We start from the raw sequence: 22,967 nt of genomic DNA on the forward strand, positions 1-22,967 counted from the left end.
TCAATTGATATTTTTAGGCTTTGTTTAGAAACCAATGTCTTTCAGGATTTAAAAATACATTTATTGTACTACCTTTTCGACGAAATTTAATTTCAATTTATTATTTTGACACATCATGTTATTCTTGTTCATTTAGAAATGGAATTTTTAGTATTTTCATTAATTTAGTGTTGGTTGATAATGGTTTCTTAGTTGATAAGCTTTGTAAATTGAACATTTTTACTCCTATGGTTGTTAACGTAATAATGCATAGTATAGGTATAAAATATAAATTGATCGACAAGAATTCTTTCATGTTGTAACATAAGCATTTATGATATATATCCAAACAACACCTAGAAATGTTAATGTCACATGGAATTCTTGATTCCCTTGACATTTCAGCCTTTGATGTCTGCATAGAGTGTTAAGGGAAAGACCGCTAACAAAAAAAATAAGGGGGCTAGCCATTGTAATGACATTTTAGAGTTAATACATACGGACATTTGTGAATCATTCCCTAAGGCATCTTGGAATGAACACACATATTTTATTAGCTTCATAAATGACTATTTCAAATTTGTCCATCTGTACCTTATTCATGAGAAATCACAATCTTTGGATATGTTTAAAATTTATAGAGTCGAAGTTGAATTTCAACTATGTAAGAAAATTAAAGTCGTCCGATCTGACTGTGGAGGTTAATATTACAGTCGATATGATGGATCAGGTGAATATCCAGAACCTTTTACAAATTATCTTGCTAAGTGTGTGGTTGTGCTTTAGTATACCATGCTTGATAATCCCAGTTAGAATAGTGTAGCTGAATGTCACAATCGTACCCTAAAAGATATGGTAAGAAATATGATAATTTTTACTTCTCTGTCAGAGTCTTTGTGGGGTGAAGCACTCAAAACTGTAGTTTATCTACTCAATAGAGTACTAGTAAGGCAATAACGAAAATCACATTCGAGATGTGGATGGGTAGGAAGCCTAGCATTAGTTATTTACACGTCTAGGGTTGTCTAGCTGAAGCTAGGCTTTACAGGCCTAATAAAAGAAAACTAAATTCAAGAATAGTTAGTTGCAATTTTACATGTTACTTTGAGAAGTTAGGAGAGTATAAATTTTATGATCTCTCTAATAAATCCTTCTTCGAAACGAGAAATGCTAAATTCATTGAGAATAGTAGGAGTAATAAAACTAGGAAAGTATCTTTTGAGGAAAACGTTGGCAATCCTCTTGTGATCACTACTAGTGCGATCAGTAGCAGTATGGTTGTCATACCACACATTATGAATATTGCACATCCAATAAGTATAATAAACTAAGATATTCTCATGACATCTCTAATACAACTGGAGGAGTCTGCCACTAAAATTGAGGTATTGCCTCATATTAATGAGCAAGTACATCAACCATCTCAAAAACAAGTGTCTTTAAGGTGATCCACAAAGGAACAGAGAACCATGGATTCTCATGATTATGTTTATTTCTAAGGGCATGATTTTGACATAGGGTTGGAAAGTGATCCTACATCTTTCCAAGAAGTCAAATAATGTTCTAACTCTGAAAGGTGGATTAATACTATACAAGAAGAGTTGAAGTCTATAACAGACTGACGTTTAGGAACTTATCGAATTGTTTGAAGGTAAGAAACTCATTGGTTGTAAATGGATATTTAAAATCAAACGAGTTTCATGGGGCAATATAAAAAAGTATAAGGTTCGTCTTGTTACCAAGATATTCACTCAGAAAAAAAATATTGATTACAAGGAGACTTTCTCACATGTGTCAATGAAAGATTCCCTTAGGATAATTATGACACTTGTAACTTATTATAATTTGAAGTTATATCAAATGGACATAAAGACTGTATTCCTCAATGAAGATATAGAGAAATCTATATATATAGTGCAACCAGAGAACTTTGAGTCTAAGGACTCAAAGCACCTAGTATGTAGATTAAAGAAGTTCATTTATAGTTTGAAACAAGTGTCCCGTCAATGATACAAAAAATTTGATCAAGTGGTTATCTCATATAGTTTTAAAGAGAACCTCGTTGATCAGTGTATATATGTCAAGTTCAACAGGAGTAAGTTTATTATACTTATTTTGTACGTGGATGATATATCGTTTGCTAGTAATAATAAGGGTCTACTGCATGAAACCAAGTTATTTCTATCTAGTAAATTTGAAATAAAAGATTTTGATGACGCGTCCTTTGTTTTAGCCATATATATCTATCGTGATCGTTCAAGAGACATTCTTGAACTTTCACAATAGACCTATATTGAAAAGATGCTTATAAGGTATAGTATGCATAACTATACACCTAGTGATACACAAGTGTCAACCGATGACAAGTTTAGCTTGCAACAATGTTCACAGTTTGAACTTGAATAAAGGATATGAAACAATTCTCATATGCATCAGCAGTGGGAAGTCTCATGTATGCACAAGTTTGTACTCTACCAGATATAAAATTTAAGTGGAGATGTTAGGTAGATATGTTGGAAAGTGGTTAAGAGAGTGATGCGGTATTTGTAAAGAACTAAAGGACATATGCTCACATATCGGAGGTCAGATCACTTAGAGGTGATTAGCTAGACTTTGATTTTACTAGATGCTTGGATAGTAGGAGGTTTATTTCGAACTATATTTTCATGCTTGTTGGAGAGGCTATATCTTGGAAGAGCGTCAAGCAAACACTACTAGCCACTTCTACTACGAATGCAGAGTTGGTAGGATACTACGAAGCATCCAATCACGGAATTTAGCTATAGAACTTCATCACAACATTGCATATCGTTGATGACATTGATAGGCCACTGATGATCTACTGTGATAATAAAGCCGCAAAACTTTATGCCAAGAACAATCGTAGTTTGTCAAAGTCTAAGCACATCGACATCAAGTTTCTAGCGGTTAAAGAAAAAATTCAGAGTTGTCAAATCATGTTAGAGCACATTAGCACAGTTTCTATGTTGGTCGATCTACTCACTAAACACTTGGTGCCTAAAGTGTTTCATGCGTATATAGTGGATATGAGAGTTCTTCTTATGGAAGAAGAATTCATTTAGTTGAAATTTGTATTATTTTATTATTCTATGTTAATAAAGAAAAACATTTTGTTTTGATTATTGTATATGCTCAAAGTTTAAAATATTAATGAGAATTTATATATTTATTTGACATTCTGACTATGGTATCATGATTTACTGTCGTTGTTTAGCATTTGATGGTTGTAAATATAATACAGATTCCTTTAGAATTATAAAAGTTGGATCATAATTTGTTGTTGCAGTTTAACATAAAGTATTTTGTAAATATGATCTGATCTCTTTTGAGGTCATCTTGAGACCAATTGAAAATTGGCATGTAGTGATCACATTTCATGTAATTTTTACTCAGCACATCCACATCTCGATATATGTTATTAATGACATTATTATTGTAATTACTGTTGGGGCGTGTTATGATCATATTCAGTAGCATGACTTCTTTAGTCTTATACTAATGAAGTTAATAAACCAGATTATTTACAAGAATACCTTGTACCCATAAAATATGATATCAACTAAAGTTATATTCGTGTGTTGTATATAATCACATATAGCTCAAGTGGTAGATTATTGGATTTCCCTTAAGGTAAGATGACATGTAATTTAAGAGACTTATGATACCAAAACCAGTTAAGTGATTTAACTTAAGGTCATTGGGTTTCGAGTTATTGGATGTGAATTTAATATGTAAAATCCTTCAGCCCAATCCGTTAGTATCTATAGGTGGATAATAGATTGAATTCCTACTTGACAGAGCTTTTAATTCTTTATTGACCTAGAGCTTATCGGCGACGTCATCCTCTAAGCTCCTTGGAAGACTTTTCTTTACGCTACATCTTTTTTATAAGGATCAAATCGACAATACGATATGACTATTCAATCAGATTCCTTGTCATTTTTAATTTATGCTTATGTATTATACTATTTTTTTAAATAAAACTAGATCATATACCATGTTTTCTCGATTTAAGTTATTATTTCGTTCATGAAATTCATTTAAAAAAAAACTCGGGTTCTAACCCTTCTTACTATCTGACTAATTACGATCCTGTCGGACGAAGCAGCGATTCAACCCCTTAATTGAAGACGTCATGGTTCAAATAAAACAGGTAGTTTTCCTTTATATCTATGCGGAGTGTTTCACGAGCCATTGTGTTGGCGACTCGCATGAAGCAGCGATGCCTCTCCCTTCTCCAATCTTGCTCCTCCATGGCGCAGCTCCGCCAAATCCACGCCCGGCTCCTCTCCTCCGGGCTCGCTTCCGACCGCTTCCTCGCCAGCGAGTTACTCCGTTTCTGCGCCCTCTCCCCCCTCGGTGACCTCCTCTACGCCCGCTCCCTCCTTCTCTCCCTCCCCGATCCTTCTTCCTCCTCCTGGAACCACCTCATCCGCGCCTTCACCGACCGCAATCTCCCCTACGAATCCATCCTCCACTTCCTCCTCATGCGCCGCGGCGGCGGCGGCGGCGGCGCCACACCTAACGAGCTCACCTTCCCCTTTGTCCTCAAATCCTGCACTCGCCTCGCTGCTCTCCGACTTGGCATCCAAACCCACGCTGACGCCGCGAAGCGGGGCGTCGACGCCGTTGTCTACGTCCAGAACGCCCTCGTCAGCCTCTACAGTTCCTGCAGCCGGATAGACGAGGCGCGGCAGTTGTTCGAGGAAATGTCGCTCTGGACGGTGGTCTCGTGGAACACCATTCTTACAGCCCACGCCGAAAATTCCATGGCGGAGGAATGCGCCGGCATCTTCGATCGGATGAGGCGGTGTGGGTTCGATGCGGATCAGACCACCTACGTCATCTTGCTCTCCGCCTCGGCGGAGCTTGGGAGCTTGAGCTACGGGAGATGGCTCCACGGCCGCATCGCTGGGAGCGGATTAGCCACTAATGTTCAGCTGGGAACCGCCATCGTGAACATGTACGCCAAATGTGGAGCCCTGAAATGCGCCGGCCAGGTGTTCGACAGAATGCCGCTGAGGAATGTGTGGACTTGGAGTGCCATGATTCTGGGGCTAGCCCAGCACGGTTTGGCTCGCAATGCCATCGAGCTGTTCGACGAAATGAAGCATGCTTTCGTCGAGCCCAACTACGTCACATTTCTAGGAGTGATCTCTGCTTGTAGCCATGCCGGCTTAGTCGATGTCGGCCTCAGGCTTTTCCACGAGATGATCGAGCAGCATGGGATCAAACCAAGGATGTCACATTGCAGTGCCATGGTCGATTTGCTGGGCCGCAACGGCCACCTACAGGAGGCTTACGACTTCGTACAGCGAATGCCCATAGAGCCTGATGCTGTAGTTTGGAGGACACTGCTGAGTACTTGCCAGTTGCATCCAGAGAAAGACGAAACCGGTATCGGTCAAGAGGCGAAGCGAAGATTGCTAGAGTTGGAACCTAGAAGAGTCGGGAACTACATAATGGCAGCGAATATGTACTCGGACCAGGGGTCGTGGGATGAGGCTGCGAAGGTTAGGAGGAGGATGAGGGAGGAAGGTTTGAGGAAGGCACCCGGGGAGAGCTGCATAGAAGTGGGCGGAGGGATGCATAGATTCATCTCAGGAGACAATTATTGTAGTAATGGTTACAAGAGTATTTTGATCATACTGAATGCACTAAAGTTGAACATGAAAGAGCGATATGAAATCTCTATGGATTCGACATGAACATGAAGTGTCAGTTTGAGGGAATACTGGTAACCTGTTCAGGGAGAAGCAAGCCATGACCTTTCGCCGCCGCCGACGGCGGAGGTGGACGGAAGAGGAGCGGCAAGACCATTGCGAGGGGATTAGGAAGGCGACGAGATGGGAAGGGGAGAGACGATAGGCAGAGTGGGGGATGGAATGAGGCCACGTGTTGGGTGATGATTGGACAGATCAGTAACTTATTTACATATAATAAAACTAAATTTGTATTTGTATTTATGTAATTTAGTACAGAATTCAAAATTCAGGGCAATTACTCTAGAAAGTCGCCAAATGATTTACAAATATTTTCGATATGGTCTAAAATCAAAACATTAATCTTAAGATAAAGAAAGGTATTTTAACAACAAAATAAAATTTTGAGGATCATTTGGACATTAATTAAGTTCTGAAAAATATTTTCAAGAAGATAATAAACAGTTAGGGTTAATTTTTTTAATTATTCTTTTAAATTTTACTGTATTTTTTTAAATGATTTATTTATGGAAAAAATAAAAATGCATCTCTTATTATTATTATTATTATTATTTATGTTGGCTCTCATTTATTTAAATAAATAAATAAACAAATAAAAAGATGTTCCAATTGATTTTTATTATCAAAAAATATTTTTACTCTAGTTCTATTTTGCGCAAGCAGTAAAGGTGTAATTACATAACTTTTGAGGTCTATCGTAGAAACAATTCGATTGTAAAATGTAAAATAAGATTGTGTACAGTTAAATATGGTCTAATTTTTTTTTCGGGATCTCACATTAACCGGTTCATGCACCGGTCCTTAACATCTAATTTGATAAAATTATTTTACATAGAGTCAAATTATATAAAAATATTACTTTTCAATTTAATTAAAATTGTTTCATTGCTTCAAGTTAATTAAAATTGCTTCGATACTCTTGTAATAATTTTAATCAAATATTATATTAGTCTAGCAATTTTGATGAGAGTTACTATACTCTTATCACAATTGTTGATAATTTTTATATAAAAGAAAAGTAATTTTTCACTAAATTTATTGTAATGGGAAATTAAAAATGAAAACCAAAAAACAAAAAAAAATACCTCTTTTCTTTTTTACAAAAATAAAGTATCATTTTCATGATAATAAGTGTCCTTTTAATTTTTCCTCATTTGTTTATACTCCTCTTTTTAGTTTTTTGTACTATCAATTTTAAATAATTTAAATTTAAAATTTATTAGAGTTATTGTTTTTTTTTTAAAATATACAAATGAAACAACTAAGGTGGTGTATAATTGGAGCACACATCTCTTGGACCACTTTTTTATGGTCCAGGAGATGTGTCACTCATATTTGCGGTCGAATCATGATTGTGATCCGGCCGCAAATGGTTGCGATCCCTTTTTGGGTTCATCATCCCTACTAGGTTATAATTTTTGTTCGGAGTGGGCGGCCAGAGGTCGTTCGAAGGTCTCCGGTGATGGCGCCGAGCGAGGGTGCCATCCAGGCGACCTCCGACCGCCTGCTCCGAATAAAAACTATAATCTGATGAAGATGATGAACCTAGAAAGGGATCGCAACCATTTGCGGTCGTATCGCGGCCGCGATCCGACCGCAAATGCGAGTGGCACATCCTTTGGACTATAAAAAGTGGTTCAGGAGATCTTGCCTCGTATAATTGATCCAATGTGGTATGATTTTTTTTTAGTATTTTATATTGATGAAAGTTTTATGTAGCAAATTGTTTATATATATATATTACTATCTTAATATATTTTATTAAAAATCTCCCCCTTTACTAACTAATTTTGGTAAAGCTTAAAATGTATTTACATTAATGTCCTTTTTTCTATTTACACTAAAAATAATTTCAAGGTTTATTAGTAATTCCACAAGCGAAATAATCAGTGATTCAGAGTTCAAGACTCAGCTACAACGTATTATTATGAATTTTTCTCATCATTAATTTTCTCTGGTTGTTTTATATAAAAAAAAAATATAGTTCTCTTTAGTCCTATATATTAGAATTGACAACATTATGATCAAAAAAGCTTCTATAAATATTTTAGGCCGACGATGTTAAAAAATATACTTTTCTCAATTTTTTTTACTAAGACAAGTATAATATTAAATTAAAATAATTTTTTACATAGGGAAGCCCGTTACAATAGTCATTATTGCATGGATCTGACGAATCTTACCCAAATAATTAATGATACTAGAAAATCCAAATAATTCGGATTTTCAAAAATCCAAATAATTTATATATTATTATATTGCACATGCAATGTGTGCACGATGACACTAGTATTTATGAAACAACGGGATCCAATTTAAGGACGGACTTTTAAAAATTAAAAGAAAAGTGATTGCACTTAATTGTATGGCTTTAGGAATACAACCTTTCATGTTTTTTGAGTTGTCCCCCTCTATTGTTGGTGGTCAAGTGCCTCCTTTGGTTTACAAGGTGCAGCATCAAGGGCAAGAATGTTCCCCAAAAGTTGTCCTACAGACTAAGGAACCCCCTTCAAGTTTATAAGTGCAGAATGTCCAGAATATTCCATGACAAACTAAAAGCCTCAAGAGTGAAGACTGGAGAAGGATAAAGCAAAGAGAGACATGTTGACTCAGAGTCTTCAAACATTAGTGTTTGTTTGAAGGTGTGTCCAAAGCCACTAAAGAAATAGTGGAAAAATATGAGAGAAGGATTGTAGTATCATCACTTCTGTTTCTAAAGAATATCTATAACCACAAGAAAGAAAAATAATGTCACTTCTTAAAGCCTGAACTTGAAAGATTTCAGAGGCTTAATGATTTCAAGCTATACCAGTTGTTTCGACATATGAGAGAAGAATGGGCATTGGATTAGTCAATAGTGCAGCGGTAGAACACTTTTTTAATTTCTAAAATATCTAAGAATCGAATTTCTGTTGTAAATATTTTTTGATATATAATGATAATCGATAAAAAAATTTCGTGGAATTAAATCGATCATCTTCAAAGTTAATCTATATAAATTGAATATTTAATGTCAACTAAAATAAATAAAAAATTAGATCAGTGTTGAAATACTATGACTTAGAATAAAGAATAAAGTTGGAGAAGAACCGACCTCATGACTTCGGAGGCTCAACACAATAGTCATTTGTACGAGTCAGATGACTGCAATGTATTTCACACATGATCTCATGATTTAATATCAATTGTGTCCGTAAATGCTAATTCGCAGAGGGAAGTAGAGTGAAATTGCGTAATCCTAAGTGCTAATTTGAGGAAATTGATTATAAATTGATTTCATGATCTTATCATGTCGAGGAAAACCAGGAAAGAAAAGAGGAAAGAACACAAAAGAAAGCATTACAGGAGCAAAATTGAACCTGACTTTGATTATTTTAAAACATTCGTACTGGTTTGTGCATTCCACCTGCCCAACTCATGGTATTTGTTTCAACAAACACACACAATTCAATAGAAATATATAAATTCAAGTGAACACACAATTTTGAGCTCACAGGTACAGTTCTAAAAGCCTATATAGCTCCTGGTAGTTAAATTATATATCCAACTAATTAAATACCAAAAGGTGCAATTCTAAAAACTTATATCAAGTGATAACTAATCATAATATATTATTTATTACTTTTATTCTTCAATAGAATCAGATCTTAATTAACACTTAAATCTATTTCAGAAATAAAGGCACAAATGGTCTCCTTTTTAAAATTAAACTCATGTAAAATATCTTTATCAACATTTTTCTCTTTAGTTTTAAAAAATATTGTTCTACATCTATCATCAACAAGGGATCTCACCTACCAACTTAATCACCTTGTGTTGAAGCAGATAATACCGAATTTAGGATGATCAGTTTGATTTTATAAAAATATTTTACGGAAGATAAATCAAGAAATGATCGCGATAAGTAACCAACATCCCATGATTACGCGTCTCATTTGACCAACTTAATTACCTTGTGATAATAGGTTTGGTAGCTCTAAATTTTTATTTTTATTTTTATTTAAACTGCTAAGTGTCCTTATATAATATTAAACTCATTCAGGTTTATCTCACTTAACACAAGATTAAGTAGATTTATCTATTATATATAGATAATAGAGAGAATGAATTGTAAGGCGAACACAAGAAGCAGGGGAAGACAGAGAGTTTTAACATGGCGGATCACTACTCGCCTGATCAATTACTCACTCTCCGCTGCCGCCGGAAGCGGCGGTCTCGGGCGTCGAGCGACTACCTGGGAGTTCGTCTGCGGCCGTGGGGCCGCTACGCCGCCGAGATCAGGCACCCCGTCACCAAGGAGAGGCACTGGCTCGGCACCTTCGACACGGCAGAGGAAGCCGCCTTGGCCTACGACCTCTCCTCCATCTCCTTCTGCGGCATAGCCGGAGCTAGAACCAACTTCTACTACCCTTTCATGGCTGATTCTATTGCTTCTCCTTCCCTGCCGCAGCCTCCTCCTCCTCCTCCTCCTCGGCCGCCGCCGCCGCCACCTCCATCTCCGTCGGAGGAGGAGGATAGAGAGCCGTCGTGGGTGGAGTTCGACGATGAGTCGATGACCATCGCGGCCATCTTGCAGAGTTTTAAGCATTCAACTAATTAGTTAATTCTCCGCTGTTGCATGATTTCATGGTGGAAGATTTGGTGGATTAAAAATGGATATTTCTGTGATTTCATGATCCTTCGTGATGATCTCTCGATTTCTGTTTACCGTCAACGATTTAAAAAGAAAAAGAAAGGATGAAGGGGACTCTCCCTATCCTGTGAAGCCCCTCCCTCATTCAGCCGTTAGATTCGGGTCTTTTAATCCTGGTCGTTTGTTTAGGAACGGCCTAGATTAAAATGATAAAAAAAACTTTTTAAACATTGAGAAGAATTTTGATGATTTTAAATTTTTAATTTCCATTAGTATTAGTTTCGTTCGACTAGTCTTTCCTTTGCCTCCAAACCTTATTCAAAGGTCCGTAAAGACATATATACATGTAACATGCTCTGTTTTCTGTGAATTAGGAAGGAAAGAACCGCGGATTAGGAAGGAAATATTGTTTGATATGATTACGCTAACACATTAATCTATAATTGTACTAATAAATGACAAACATGTAATAAATGATAATAAAAGTAAAGTTAAGAATTTGTGTATCTCCGGTTGAAGCATCGGACTTGCTGACTGTCTTTAGAGAATTTATTGCCACCCACGATGCAGAAGCTCTCCGGCAAAATCCTCCCAAGATCCGACAACCGCTCGCGCCGTTCGTAGATGCACTCCAAGGTGAACGCCGCACTCGGACTCAACCTCAGATCGCAGAACCAAGCCTCAGAACTTGGAATGAAGAAGAAGAAGGAGAAAGGCAGAGAAGTGTATTTATACACTTGAAGCAGTGCAGAGGAAGCGATGCACGATTTGCTTCTGCTTCCTCATCTCACGCGCGGGTGCGCTACTTCGCATCCTCACGCGACGCGGACAGAATCGAACAGATCTTGCGCGCGATGATCGCGTGCATCACGCCCGATTTATGGATTTCTAGCTCGAACCCCCCGAAACTACCTGATTTGGGCTCAGCCCGCGCATGCGTGTAAGTCCCCTTAACATTACTAAGTATGGATGGAAGGACTCCATATATAAGGCCTTCCAACCTTCTTAGTTTAGCAATGTGAAACTAAAAGCATAAGGGATAATGTGAATTAAAACTCAACAGGAAAGAAATGTAAGGTGAAAAACAATGCCCAAGGACAAAGAAAAGGCCAGGTTGCGAGGCCTCCGGAGTTTACAGCAGTTCAATCGTTCATGATTGATCGAGATGAAGAAAATTTCATTTTACCTAATTTTAAATAGACAAAAAGATATTTTTATTAAAAAACAATCCGTAAATATGAATTTTGGTTCCATCTGTCAATTCTTTTTTACAATAGAGAAAGTAATTCCTCTTTTCTCTTATCAGTACCTCTGACTAAACCGTGCATTAGTGAGGTAGAATGGAATGGAATGATTCATTCTACTTTTTAAGATAGAGTAAATTAACGCAGGAAAAAAAAAAAAAATCAAAAGTACATCTCTTTTTAAAATAATTGTCAAAGACGTCCCTGTTTTTATGTTTAACCCATTTTACTTTTTAAAACTATTCTTATTTTTAGCACTATTATAACAATTATGAATCAATAGTTGCAGCAAACATTTCAATTTTAATCAACACTAATAAACTATCTATGAGCATTTATTTTTTTACTTTTCAAAATTATTCTTATTTTTACACTATTATAACAATTATGAATTCATTGCTACAAAATAGACATTTCAACTTTAAAATATAAGCATTCTATCTCTAGTCAATACTTGTTAATATTATGTTATAGTAGTACTTCAACTCTGATCAATATTAATAACATCGTTCTAGCAACTATAGTTCATAGCTCTTATAATATAAACATTTCATCTATGCTCAACATCATATTATATAGTTACAAATCATTACTTTATTAATACTCATTAGTATTATGTTGTAGTAATTATGATATCATAGTTATAATAATTGTTTCTGTAAAAAGTCATACGCTGACCCAGATGCCCCCATAATACCAATCCCACAGCCATCTATAGAGAGGTAAATTAAAAAACTGAGTAGATCATCATATGAGAGGCTATATCTATCGATTTTATGGGATGTATAGCTACTATAATTGTATAGTATATTATAGCTGCCATAGTTACTATGTAATTATAATATCATAGTTGCTGCAATAGCATAATTTTGAAAATCACGCTTGTTTTTTATTTTTATCTATAAAAGGAGTGCCTTTTTTATTTTTTTTACCAATTAACAATGGAATATCCATTATAGGAATAGAGAGGGTGCTAGCTAGTCAGGGTAAAAAATCAACTACAATAATCAAACTTACTAGCTTTAGCAAATCAAGCAAATAAGACAAGTTAATAGTGTGCCAATTTGGTGAGACGAATTCAGTGAACTAAACCCTTAGCTAATTTGGTTGAGTAGGCATGACCAGTCAATTTGGTCAAACATGTGAGATGGATCAGTTGGAGCAAAAGCTGAGTAAAACAGTCGATTCGTTCAGCAAGCAAAAAAGAAGCATTCATATAAAAATGAACCGAACTAGTGAGTCAAGCTCACCAATTTGGCCAAATAGACCGAAAACCAAACTGGTGGAACAGATTGGTGGAATTGACAGGTCAAGCAACTTGAGCAACCTTAATCATGTGAATTCTACCTGATATTCTAACCATCGAACCAATTAACTAGTTGATTCAAGTGGTAAATCGTTCTATTAGTAACTTATTCCACTCGGAATATCATTACTTGAGCAGCTAGCACAAAAGCAGTAGATGAATCCAAATTAAGATTGAACAGCTCCAAATTTACTTGAGAATATGACCATTAACTTCAAAGTGAAAGAGATATTATTAGCAATGTTTTCCAGTCATTTCTATATATAACTTTTTGCTATAAATTTTCCAAGCAATTCACACAATTGTGAATCCTGGACAAAATTGAAATCGGGACGCACTAGTCAAGCAGCAGTCTCTATTACCTGAACACACTCAAGAACAGAAGCTTTTTTTGCCATTGCTGCCATAAGAGCTTCATGAACCAGTGCATTATTCTTGAGAAGTGATCCAGCGAACAAGACCTGCATGGTTATTGGACTCAGTCAATTATTGCACCACAATATTGTGTTTATTATCTGCTAATGAAGCAATAAGATCGAGATCGCACAGCCCATCTTGTGAGGTTCTGTTGCTGATCCTTGCTAATCTGTGGTTTGCTCCTATTTATAAACCTCTGGGAAAGAGAAAAAAGCATTTAACTATATTTTGAATTATCAGATCTTATTGAAATACCTGAGCAAAAATAGATTTGTACGAAGATATAGAGTGAATACTAAAAATATTTGAAAAAATGTGATAGCAAGGGAATTTACTAATCGTACCTGAAGAGTGAACAGATCAGCAGATTGGCCGACCACCTTATCATATTTAAGGCCTTCAGCGGCAAGGCCAGCCATCGACACAACAGCCAACCTTGTGATGAGTTTCCGGTTAATGAACAGTTTGAAACCAGAATAATAAATGATGTCTTCTGAGACATCACTTGATTAATGGTGATCATTAATAGTATTCAGAGTAAGGTGAGGTTGCAAATTGACCAAGTTTATACCTGTCCAGTTCCTTGTCATCAAGCTGCCCGCTATATATAAGTTCTTGAAGTTTCTCATCAACCAAATTGACATGTTCTTTTCCAAGATCCAGGGAATATCCCAAGATTGGTAACCCAATCAGGTAGGCCACTAGTAATCCATGACCGGTTAATAAGCTTGTTAACTGATGCATCATTATACAAATCTATGCAACTAACATACTAAATTACAAATAAATGTCTGATAATTTATGATAAAAACTCGCCTAAGAAATGTGCAGATTCATGCCTAGCAATCCTCTCCTGGTAATCAGGAAAGAATGAAGAGAATCCATCAATTGCAGCTTGGAGAAGACTGCAGTAGGCCAATAGGCATTAGTTAAAGTGAAAGAGTTACTGCAAGCTAATTGTTAGGTCGTTTATTAACCTTCATTAAAATGAATATCCACTAGTCATAGCTTTTGCTGTCTTTCTTGAAGAGTTAGATTCAATCCTTTAATTAATTAATGCTAGTATTAGATTCTATGAGAATCAAAAGAATTTTTTTTTCAAGAAAAGAGATACAGATTATACCAACAAGATTATATACTAAATAAGCATAACCAATAGGATATTGTCTTAATAGCTCATTACCCAAAAATAATGTGTAAATAAGAGCATGTTGAAGAGAATTTATCGATTTCAAAAGAAAACTAAAAGTTCATTGTGTAAAATTTCTTGTTTACTTTGATCCATTAGCACTTTAACATGGATTTCCACCTCCAATTGTTCTACCACAATGCTAACATGTTTCATGAGGATTTACCCAGGAGAAACACTACCAATGGCCAACACTATCAATGAAATGCTCCCAAGCAGGTAAGGCACAAAGAAACCCCAGTCCTGTAACATTGACGAGAAAAAAAAGTGGAAATAGTAATAAATTTGAAGAAAACAATACTATATTCAAATTAGGTTAACAAATGTCCTTTAAACAGAAGTTCTTCAGCATTAAGGAAGATGAGCCAATAAATTGATTTATTTAGATTGTGGTGGATAGAATTTTCTTTCAATTAAGAAAAATTCAACATGAAGTAAAGTGCTGCCCAAAAGTATGAATTGTATCTGAATGTCTCATGAATAATGTGGTCACTACAACATATGTATGTATAAATGATGTCTTTAAATATGTCGCAAGTCCTTTTCAGTGGCTTGAAATGCGCATAATCTTCAAGCACATATAATAATGGCCTCAACTAGCTATATAGACAATTGTCCTGAGTGAAAAACTAAAAAAGTTAAACTGGTGATATACAAACATAAAAATTTAATCCATTTGAAGGTTGCATATATGTACCCCTGGAAGCTGGCCGGCAATCACACCAAGAAATCCTGTAGTTCCCACTACTGTAAATAGAAAAGCTGCCTGCACCATCAGATTTCAAACTCCATTTAGCAACCCAGCAAAAGCACTAATTCTATCATTGTCTCAATTAGATATACAGTACTCCACAAGAATTGTCAGCAGACACATGCAATGCACTTATAGATTTTTTTTGTCATCATGTTCATAATGCATGGTAAGACATGGCCATTAAAGAAGGATGAAACAAAAAATTAAGATAATAGTAGAACAAGGACAGTACATCATTTCTAACACTCGGTATTCCAAGGTTCTCTGCATTTTTGATTCCCAGAGTGGTTAGCTCCCGCAAGGATGTCTACAAACAAGTTAGTGACTGCGTGATGTAACCCTCAACCCAAATAAAATCTGCACTGAAATAAAGACATATCTGTGTGCATGATATACAATATATATGTGATGAAAGTACTTGCCCAGAACTTTATTGTGATTATGGACTGACCATACGACGTGATACATATGGTTGAGAGCTCCATTTCTTTGCCCAACCAATTTGACTCAGCTGATCAAGAGTTTCCTTAACAGCTTTACTATCTTTCTGAAACAAGAGGAAATAAACACATGGTAAAGTTTTAGTAGACCTGATTAACATTAGAAGTTATGGTAGCCTCCAAAAACATAGAAAATCATGAAAGATCAGGTTTTCACTATTGGAAAGCCTAAAAAGAAACTATGCGAAGCTTATTTGTCCTTATTTCTCTTTTATCATCAATATGACTTCATCAATTGCATCTTATTATGATTTAGTCCCCCTTCGCTCCCCTATGTATTTTTCAATTTGAATTACCTTAATCATTTGGGTTCAAAAATAAGAAACACACATCAGAAGCAAATTTTTTATATATGTATTTATATATAGTCTGTAGATTTTTTTTTAAAAAAAGAAAAGAAATCCTTTCTTGTAAAGAATTTTCTTTGTATAAGCGATTGAAGCATTCTAGTTAGAACATGTAGCCATTGACTTGGGTTCAAGAAAAAGTGCAAGACTTATCTCTCCACCCTCATAAAAAACTACTAAAACCTAATCAGAATGGTCATGCAATTGCCACACAATCAATTCTTTCGAACCAGAATGCCCCTTCGTTTTAGCCGGAGTTCCATATTACCCGTCAAACCATAAGAAATAGGAAAGTCGAGATGGTGCTGATTATTTTGGGGACGAAAGAGAAATCAAGCAAGCACCTTAGCGATGGCTACTTCCAGCGGTGTGAGATCGACCTCCGCAGGGACGGCGGGAGAAGAAGCTCCGGCGCGCCATTTCTTGTGCACCTGCAAGCTCCCATAGAATCGAGGAGAAGGAGAGAGAAGGGCGAAGGAGATGGCCATTTCTTCCTCCTCTTCTCCTTTCTTCTTCCTCCGCTTCGATGCTGTCCGACCGTTACCAGCAAGTCGGGATAACGTTAATAGAACAGAAGCACGTGCAGTGCGAGTGGAAGAAGCATCACAGTCAGAATCATTTGTAAATGGGAATTTCTTAATTCACCCGAATTGAATTGCCTAATATATATATACAAAAGATTGATATGTTGCGCGCCTGTCTAGTGCGCGACTTACCTCCTGAATCTCTCCCTGATCGGTCCAGAGACTAATCAGGGAATCGATTATTTTCTGATCGGTCTACAGACCGATCAGGAGGTTCCCTGATCGGTCCAGAGACCGATCAGGAGGTTCCCTGATCGGACTGGTGACTGATCAGGAAGGCAAGTCGCACACAGTCGCGCACTTTGCAGGCGCGCAGCATATCAATCCTCATATATATATATATATATATATATATATATATATATATTAAATATGATACTATTTTATTATGTGGCTAATATAATATAACAAAAAAAACTTCAATATGATACTAATTCAGAGTTAATTAAACCAGTATTATTATTATTAATCATATGCAGTTTTAGATATTTTATATGATACTAAAATTCTCTGACGTCAACAAGTTCTTTGCCACATTTATCTATCCACTCAACTTTTTTCACACACACTACAACAAGATTTCTCAGTTTCAGTTAGTTCTCTGAGCTCATTGGCATCGACTTCTTCGTGAGTCGAACGATCTCCCAAAGGTTCTTTTAGCCCATCCTTTTGGCTCAAAGCAGGCCGGCTCCTACATTTCATCGGATAATGAATGACTGACAAAGTCTAAGGTGGTAAAATGATCATCTTCATCTCCCTCTTCAAATTGGTGCAAAGGTACAAGAACCTCATTTAGAATGCGACGTCGTCCACACCATGAGTTATCGTGGAAGGCGATGGAAAGAGTTGAAGAAACGCCATCGTTGAAGTTATCATCAACGACAATGGAGAGGGTTCAAGAAACATTAACACAACTAATAAATATAACTAGGTAAATAACACAGAATTTTAACTATGAGAGAAAAAAAAATGCTCCTCGTTGGGGCAAAGTAGAATGGTTATTGCAAACGAGAAACAGAGTGACATCAATTTGTAGAAATGCAGTACGAAAACCTAGCCATCTAGTGATAAATCAGGCAGCTAGTGTTTGAAACTCAACTGCGATGTATTATGGAAGATTTTCTCCCTAATAGATAGCGAATCCGAGAACGCTAGTTTCAGGATAGATCTTCATGTACATTTCTCCGATTTATCCAAGTGGCCGATGAAAAACTTCCGTTGAACCGGGCCGGTCACCCTAGGTTCGATGTTACTTGGTTCATTATTTTTTTTCTAGTAAAAAAACCTAAAAAAAATTATTACTTTCTTGCTACAGGTTTCACACTTCTGGAGCTTGAAGCAGAATTTCTTGGTTGAAAACTGTTTGGCTTTGCGGAACGATAGATACTGCAACACAAGAAGAGTTCACGATGAGAAAAGAGGGAGCCATAATACAATCCAAACAATTATCTAAAAGAAAACTATAATCCGATGAACTGGGATGTCGGGAAGGAAAGCGGTAAACCTTTGAGATGTGAAGCTGTTTCGTTGCAAAGAATTTTTCCTAATCTGAGCATGCACTTTTGCTTCATGGCTGCCGAACAGAAAGAAAAGTAGTATTGTAGAATCTCATTTGATCGAATGAGATTGATTTAGAATAAGAGGGAATCAAATTATCTTACCTATTGAGATACTCCAATTTTGCCTTTTTCATCAAGTTCCCCTTCACATTAGACAGGTTAGTGCCTGGTCCACTCCCTACAAACAGTCATCGCATGTCCAGGCTAAAGTAAATTATAACAAATATGGTTCGGTGTCGATTGTGTAAAGGAATAAAAATATTACCTTCCCAGAAACTCCTTTTACTGCTAGGAGGGACTTTGGAACAAATTTTGATTTGCCGACTTTGTTTCTCTAAAAAAAGAAATGTCAAGAAACTTCAACAGAAATTAACTACATACGGAAGTGTAAGATTATGCACTTCATGTTGCTTAATTGGTAGAATAATTTATGTGCCTACAAAAAACTCAGATTCCTGCAAAACTGATTAGCACGGATGGTTAAATTATTCCTCTAATTTCACTGGACTTAGATGATGAAAAATGTGATATGAAATAACTAGCCATGAATAAAATGAAATTTTTGCATGAACTTAATTTCCTATATGATCGTTTGGTTTTCTAGAATTTTTTTATAGATTTTTCGGATATTACTTTCTCAATGGTAGAAAACATTAAATTGTTTTAGGGAAAAAAAACCAACTTGGTGAGAGTCATTAATCTAGAGTATAAAAGTCACGGAAATCCATCAGTACCATGAAAAAAATTGCACTGAAAAAGGATAGGGTTATGCAAATAATACCATGGCTCTAATTTGAATTTCGTTTTAGTGACCAATAACTCATAATCCAAATGGTTCTAGTAGTCATATTGCCAGTCAGTTCTATTGTCTAATCCGGTGACTCTAGTTATTTCAGTCACTTGTTATGATTCAATCGAGCAATATTAAGAGAATTATTTCTTTCAATACTTACTCCTTGTTAGTTAACAATTGATTGAATTTGTATGCTTAATTTTGATAGTTAAGGTCAAATGATTATTTATCAAATTTATTGTATTTTCATCAATAGGAGCTGTTTCTGTTTTCAAGTGGCAGTACAATTACATATTTTCCAGTAAGAAGTTAAAGCACAGTGTGGACTTTGTAAAGCAAATAGTATTGAACATACAGATAGAAGTGAAGAACCAATTTTAAACTAATCCAATCAAGAAACATAATAAACAATACATGAGAATGTCTTCGCTGAGTGATTAGTTGGTCATTTTTTACAAACAAACAAACAAAAAGGAGCAATTGGTTGAAATACTTTAACAAATTGATCTTGATACTCCAGTTATTCGGGAATTTGATTGAAAATTGAAACCAGGGACTTCTCTTATTTTGTGAAACTTGACCAAACTAGTGAACATGCAATCTGTCAATGCCTACGGGATACATCATAACAGACATACTCTAAAAATGGTTTAAAATCATTATGCATCATCATTTGGTAAGAATCTAAAACCAAAATAACTAAACTCTATCAAAAGAATATTCCATTATATTGTTATGGAAAAAAATTTCAGTTGTTTTATGCTACCAAATTCTCTAATTGCACCTCAAGAATCCTTAAATCAACAGCTCCTACAAGCTTAAGTATCTGTCCCAAACTTATATTAAGACGAAGAAGTACAGCTCAAACCATGAACCAAAAATCCCAAAGTATTCTCCAAACCACTCAATTCCATAGGGAAGAGATCAACTATAGTGAAAAAAGTCCAAGAAAGATGGTAAATTTGCAAGACCCAAAATGGAAAATGCACATGCTTGAGTGCATATTTTAACATACTTCAGGCAGATGCAATTTGTTTACTCACCATGGTCATAATGCTACTATAGAAAAAGAAAAAAGAAGTTACTGTTTATGACTGCAACATTTTACACGCATGTTTGCTGTTCATTGCTACCTATTTCCTTGATCCAGTTCAAATGGAACCATATTAGCTAATGTGAAATGACTATTAGAGAATAAATAAACAACAGCAAACAATGACTCACTAGCTTGACTTTCTGCATATCGCTGTTTAAGTTTCTCAGCCATTCTATTTTGTGCTTCTTCCCTCTCCTTCAACTTTGCCTACAAGCAAGCAATTGGGAATCAATTCAGTGTCATTCCTTTAATATACTAGTGGTTTACTATGTCATCTCCAAATTCTAATTTAGAAATGTAAGAAGAATGTCAGTTTTTGGCTAGTGATTTCTACTTATTTTTCTTTTGATGATGATGATGATGATGAAAAGATCCTAATAGAGAACACCATACCTCATAAAGAAGTCTCCATTTAAATACTACTTTCTTCTGCTTCATCCTCTTGATCACAATATTAGCACTCTCGGATCCAAATTGTTGCTCGTAGAATCTTTTCCACAGGCCATCCGTAACTGGACTAAGATCTCTTCCCTACATTCCCATTGATTTAGGAATGAAAACCAAACGACAAAACGCACAACAAAATGAAAGAAATATGAAAACATGGCCCTCACTTTTGTTGAATTCTCAATATGAGTTAACTGATCGATATTACAGTGAGGTAAGATATCCTTCAATAGGTCTAAATCCATATCTCCAACATCTCCCATGTACCTAAGATTAGCGATTGCCGTCTGCGTACATAGCTCCACCAAGGAAGGAACTTTTCTGGAGAACTCCATTCCTCTCCTACAGATTTTGATGCGATGGAAGGTCCGATATCGCAGATCAAAATTTTTGCTTAAATTAACCCTACATCAGAAGCGCGAATGCGAGACGATTATTAATCAAGAAACAAATAAAGCAATCAGATCTAAATCTTCGCAAAAAAATTGTGTTTTTTTTTGTTAAAGAAGCGTGAGTTGATTTGCTGAAGAGATTGAGAGAACAATATCACGATCAGTTCATTGATGCATTCGGTCCAAATAGTAAAGGTGAAGAGAGTACGAGATTGCGAGAAAATGGCGTACCTGAATCGTCGAATTGGACGGCAGAAGAGAAAGAGGGCAAAGGCATAGTGGCCAGCAGATCCCAAATCTATCTAAATTCGTTAAAAAAATCTAATTGTTCGGAGATCGAAACTGATAGAGATGATATGAGTTGAGTTTTATTCGATTAAATTTGATTTTATGATCATTTTCTGACATTTAACAACTTTTTTTTTTAAGCTCCATTAACAACTATTTTTAAAGAGCATATCTTGGGCTATGGTGACCCGGATACGGTGTATTTATAAATTTTTTTTTAAACGGGGAGGGTTATCAAATGATACTGTAATTCTGAAATTTTCGATTTATCCTAATAGTATGTACTTTTCGATTTAGACTAATAGTTAGTGGGAAATTTGTATGAGCTCGAACTGATAATCAATGAGATTAATTATATTTATTTAATTTTTTTTAACGCTCCATTAACAATTTGATATTGTGGTGCTACAGTAAAATATTCATATGATATGATAAAAGGAATTCATTTGTTTCAGTACCCCCGCCAACACGTCCGTAGGGTAATATGAAAAAAGTAAATCACATGTGGCTACTAGCCATTAGTACAAGGGACAATATATGGGAGAGGACATGCTCAAACATATCAAATTTCGATCCTAAAATCTAATGTGAACATCCGTCACAATAAAACATTTGATTTATCTTTATAGCCGATGAAAACTTCCGTGAAATCGATGTCATCAGCATAGGACTACCTAACGAGTTTATCATTTTAACACTCCAGTGACATTAAAATCCTGTCAAATTTATAATAAAATACAAAATTAACTATTCAATTTTTTAAAAAAAAATATTAATTAAATCAATTTTAAAATACTTTAACGCTTGATTAACATTAAAATTCTCTCAAATATTGTTATTTTACTACTAAAAGATAAACACTCCTATTTTATTTCATTTTATAAAAATTACTTAAATCACTCGTTTATTAATGGAGTATAAAAATTTTAGAGACATTCTAAATTAATAAAACTTAAATTTAATATGAAAGAAGAAGAATGGGAAAAAAAAAGATTTCACTCATTACCATGAAAGGAAATATAGAACAAGGAATTTAACTAAATTCATCTTCTTTTTTATCTTTTTATTTTCACCGAAATAAATGCAAATAAAAATAAATTTATGCGTCTCGTTAAATAAATAAGAAATGAGAGCCTTTTCACTTCCTACAATTCCATATAAACAAATAAGATATATGTAATAAAATAAAATAAAATTGATATAATATAACTTGTTTCTTTTTCTCTATTCACTTAAACTATTTTAGATTGCATCAATTTTTTTCCATCCGAAAAACACAAGACAACAAAAGAGCCTACATCAATCATGACTTCTAAATAGCATCAGTTCATCCTTTTTTAAAACAACATAGTGCTGCAATGCTCGTCAAGAACTAAAGGGAAAATTTTCCCTTAGCTCTCCAAAAATTATAAAAAATTTTCACCATTTTAAAATTGTCAAACTACTCCACAATGTCCAAATCCATTTCATTTCACCCCCTCCACCTATGATTTCAATGTAAAATCAACAATGTTTAGGTGGTGAAATGAAATAAATTTAGAAATGATGAGGTAAAAGGAATATATTGGATGACAAACTCAAACTATATATATTTTGCAATAAATACAATGAGGGATTGGGGATCCTCATACATTAGTAGTAGAAATATATGATCTCTATCTATTTTATAAATAGAGATCATCAATCTCACTAACA

General features: G+C 35.3%; 4 protein-coding genes across 5 annotated transcripts; 2 read left to right on the forward strand and 2 right to left on the reverse strand.

Moving 5' to 3' along the window:
• The first annotated feature begins 4,142 nt into the window (after positions 1–4,142).
• LOC122028148 (pentatricopeptide repeat-containing protein At2g36730-like) lies at positions 4,143–6,000 on the forward strand. Its single transcript, XM_042587170.1, has one exon. The coding sequence runs from the start codon at positions 4,173–4,175 to the stop codon at positions 5,706–5,708; it is 1,536 nt and encodes a 511-aa protein (XP_042443104.1). The 5' UTR covers positions 4,143–4,172; the 3' UTR covers positions 5,709–6,000.
• Positions 6,001–9,841: 3,841 nt separating this feature from the next.
• On the forward strand, positions 9,842–10,401 carry LOC122008684 (ethylene-responsive transcription factor LEP-like). The gene has a single exon (XM_042564517.1). The coding sequence runs from the start codon at positions 9,877–9,879 to the stop codon at positions 10,321–10,323; it is 447 nt and encodes a 148-aa protein (XP_042420451.1). The 5' UTR covers positions 9,842–9,876; the 3' UTR covers positions 10,324–10,401.
• Positions 10,402–13,114: 2,713 nt separating this feature from the next.
• LOC122028154 lies at positions 13,115–16,723 on the reverse strand. 2 transcript variants are annotated; one of them, XM_042587183.1, is made up of 10 exons: positions 16,458–16,723; positions 15,718–15,813; positions 15,499–15,573; positions 15,210–15,278; positions 14,679–14,755; positions 14,140–14,228; positions 13,895–14,024; positions 13,668–13,758; positions 13,454–13,519; positions 13,115–13,367 (listed from the first exon to the last, which is right to left on the reverse strand). In XM_042587183.1, the coding sequence occupies exons 1-10, from the start codon at positions 16,599–16,601 to the stop codon at positions 13,248–13,250; spliced, it is 957 nt and encodes a 318-aa protein (XP_042443117.1). In that variant the 5' UTR covers positions 16,602–16,723; the 3' UTR covers positions 13,115–13,247. The 2 variants fall into 2 exon arrangements, with proteins under 2 accessions (XP_042443117.1, XP_042443124.1); XM_042587190.1 differs by having other exon boundaries at positions 15,689–15,813; positions 16,458–16,639.
• Positions 16,724–17,629: 906 nt separating this feature from the next.
• On the reverse strand, positions 17,630–21,395 carry LOC122028167 (transcription elongation factor B polypeptide 3-like). The gene is made up of 8 exons (XM_042587202.1): positions 21,216–21,395; positions 20,760–20,997; positions 20,539–20,676; positions 20,274–20,352; positions 18,522–18,590; positions 18,359–18,434; positions 18,202–18,270; positions 17,630–18,083 (listed from the first exon to the last, which is right to left on the reverse strand). The coding sequence occupies exons 2-8, from the start codon at positions 20,925–20,927 to the stop codon at positions 17,996–17,998; spliced, it is 687 nt and encodes a 228-aa protein (XP_042443136.1). The 5' UTR covers positions 20,928–20,997; positions 21,216–21,395; the 3' UTR covers positions 17,630–17,995.
• Positions 21,396–22,967: the final 1,572 nt, after the last annotated feature.

Source organism: Zingiber officinale, chromosome 1A (assembly GCF_018446385.1).
Source record: "Zingiber officinale cultivar Zhangliang chromosome 1A, Zo_v1.1, whole genome shotgun sequence".
Classification (NCBI taxonomy): Eukaryota; Viridiplantae; Streptophyta; class Magnoliopsida; order Zingiberales; family Zingiberaceae; genus Zingiber; species Zingiber officinale.

Bases quoted from the DNA above. Each gene is read 5' to 3' on its own strand.
- LOC122028148 (XM_042587170.1), top strand. From the start codon at position 4,173: ATGCGGAGTGTTTCACGAGCCATTGTGTTGGCGACTCGCATGAAGCAG.
- LOC122028167 (XM_042587202.1), bottom strand. From the start codon at position 20,927: ATGGAGTTCTCCAGAAAAGTTCCTTCCTTGGTGGAGCTATGTACGCAG. The intron at 18,591-20,273 runs GTGAGTCATTGT...TTCTTTTTTTAG, and splicing joins ATATGCAGAAAGTCAAGCTA to AGAAACAAAGTCGGCAAATC. The intron at 18,435-18,521 runs GTAATATTTTTA...GACTGTTTGTAG, and splicing joins TAAAAGGAGTTTCTGGGAAG to GGAGTGGACCAGGCACTAAC.
- LOC122008684 (XM_042564517.1), top strand. From the start codon at position 9,877: ATGGCGGATCACTACTCGCCTGATCAATTACTCACTCTCCGCTGCCGC.
- LOC122028154 (XM_042587183.1), bottom strand. From the start codon at position 16,601: ATGGCCATCTCCTTCGCCCTTCTCTCTCCTTCTCCTCGATTCTATGGG. The intron at 14,229-14,678 runs GTAAATCCTCAT...GGCCTACTGCAG, and splicing joins ATTGGTAGTGTTTCTCCTGG to TCTTCTCCAAGCTGCAATTG. The intron at 13,520-13,667 runs GTACGATTAGTA...TCTCTTTCCCAG, and splicing joins CTGATCTGTTCACTCTTCAG to AGGTTTATAAATAGGAGCAA.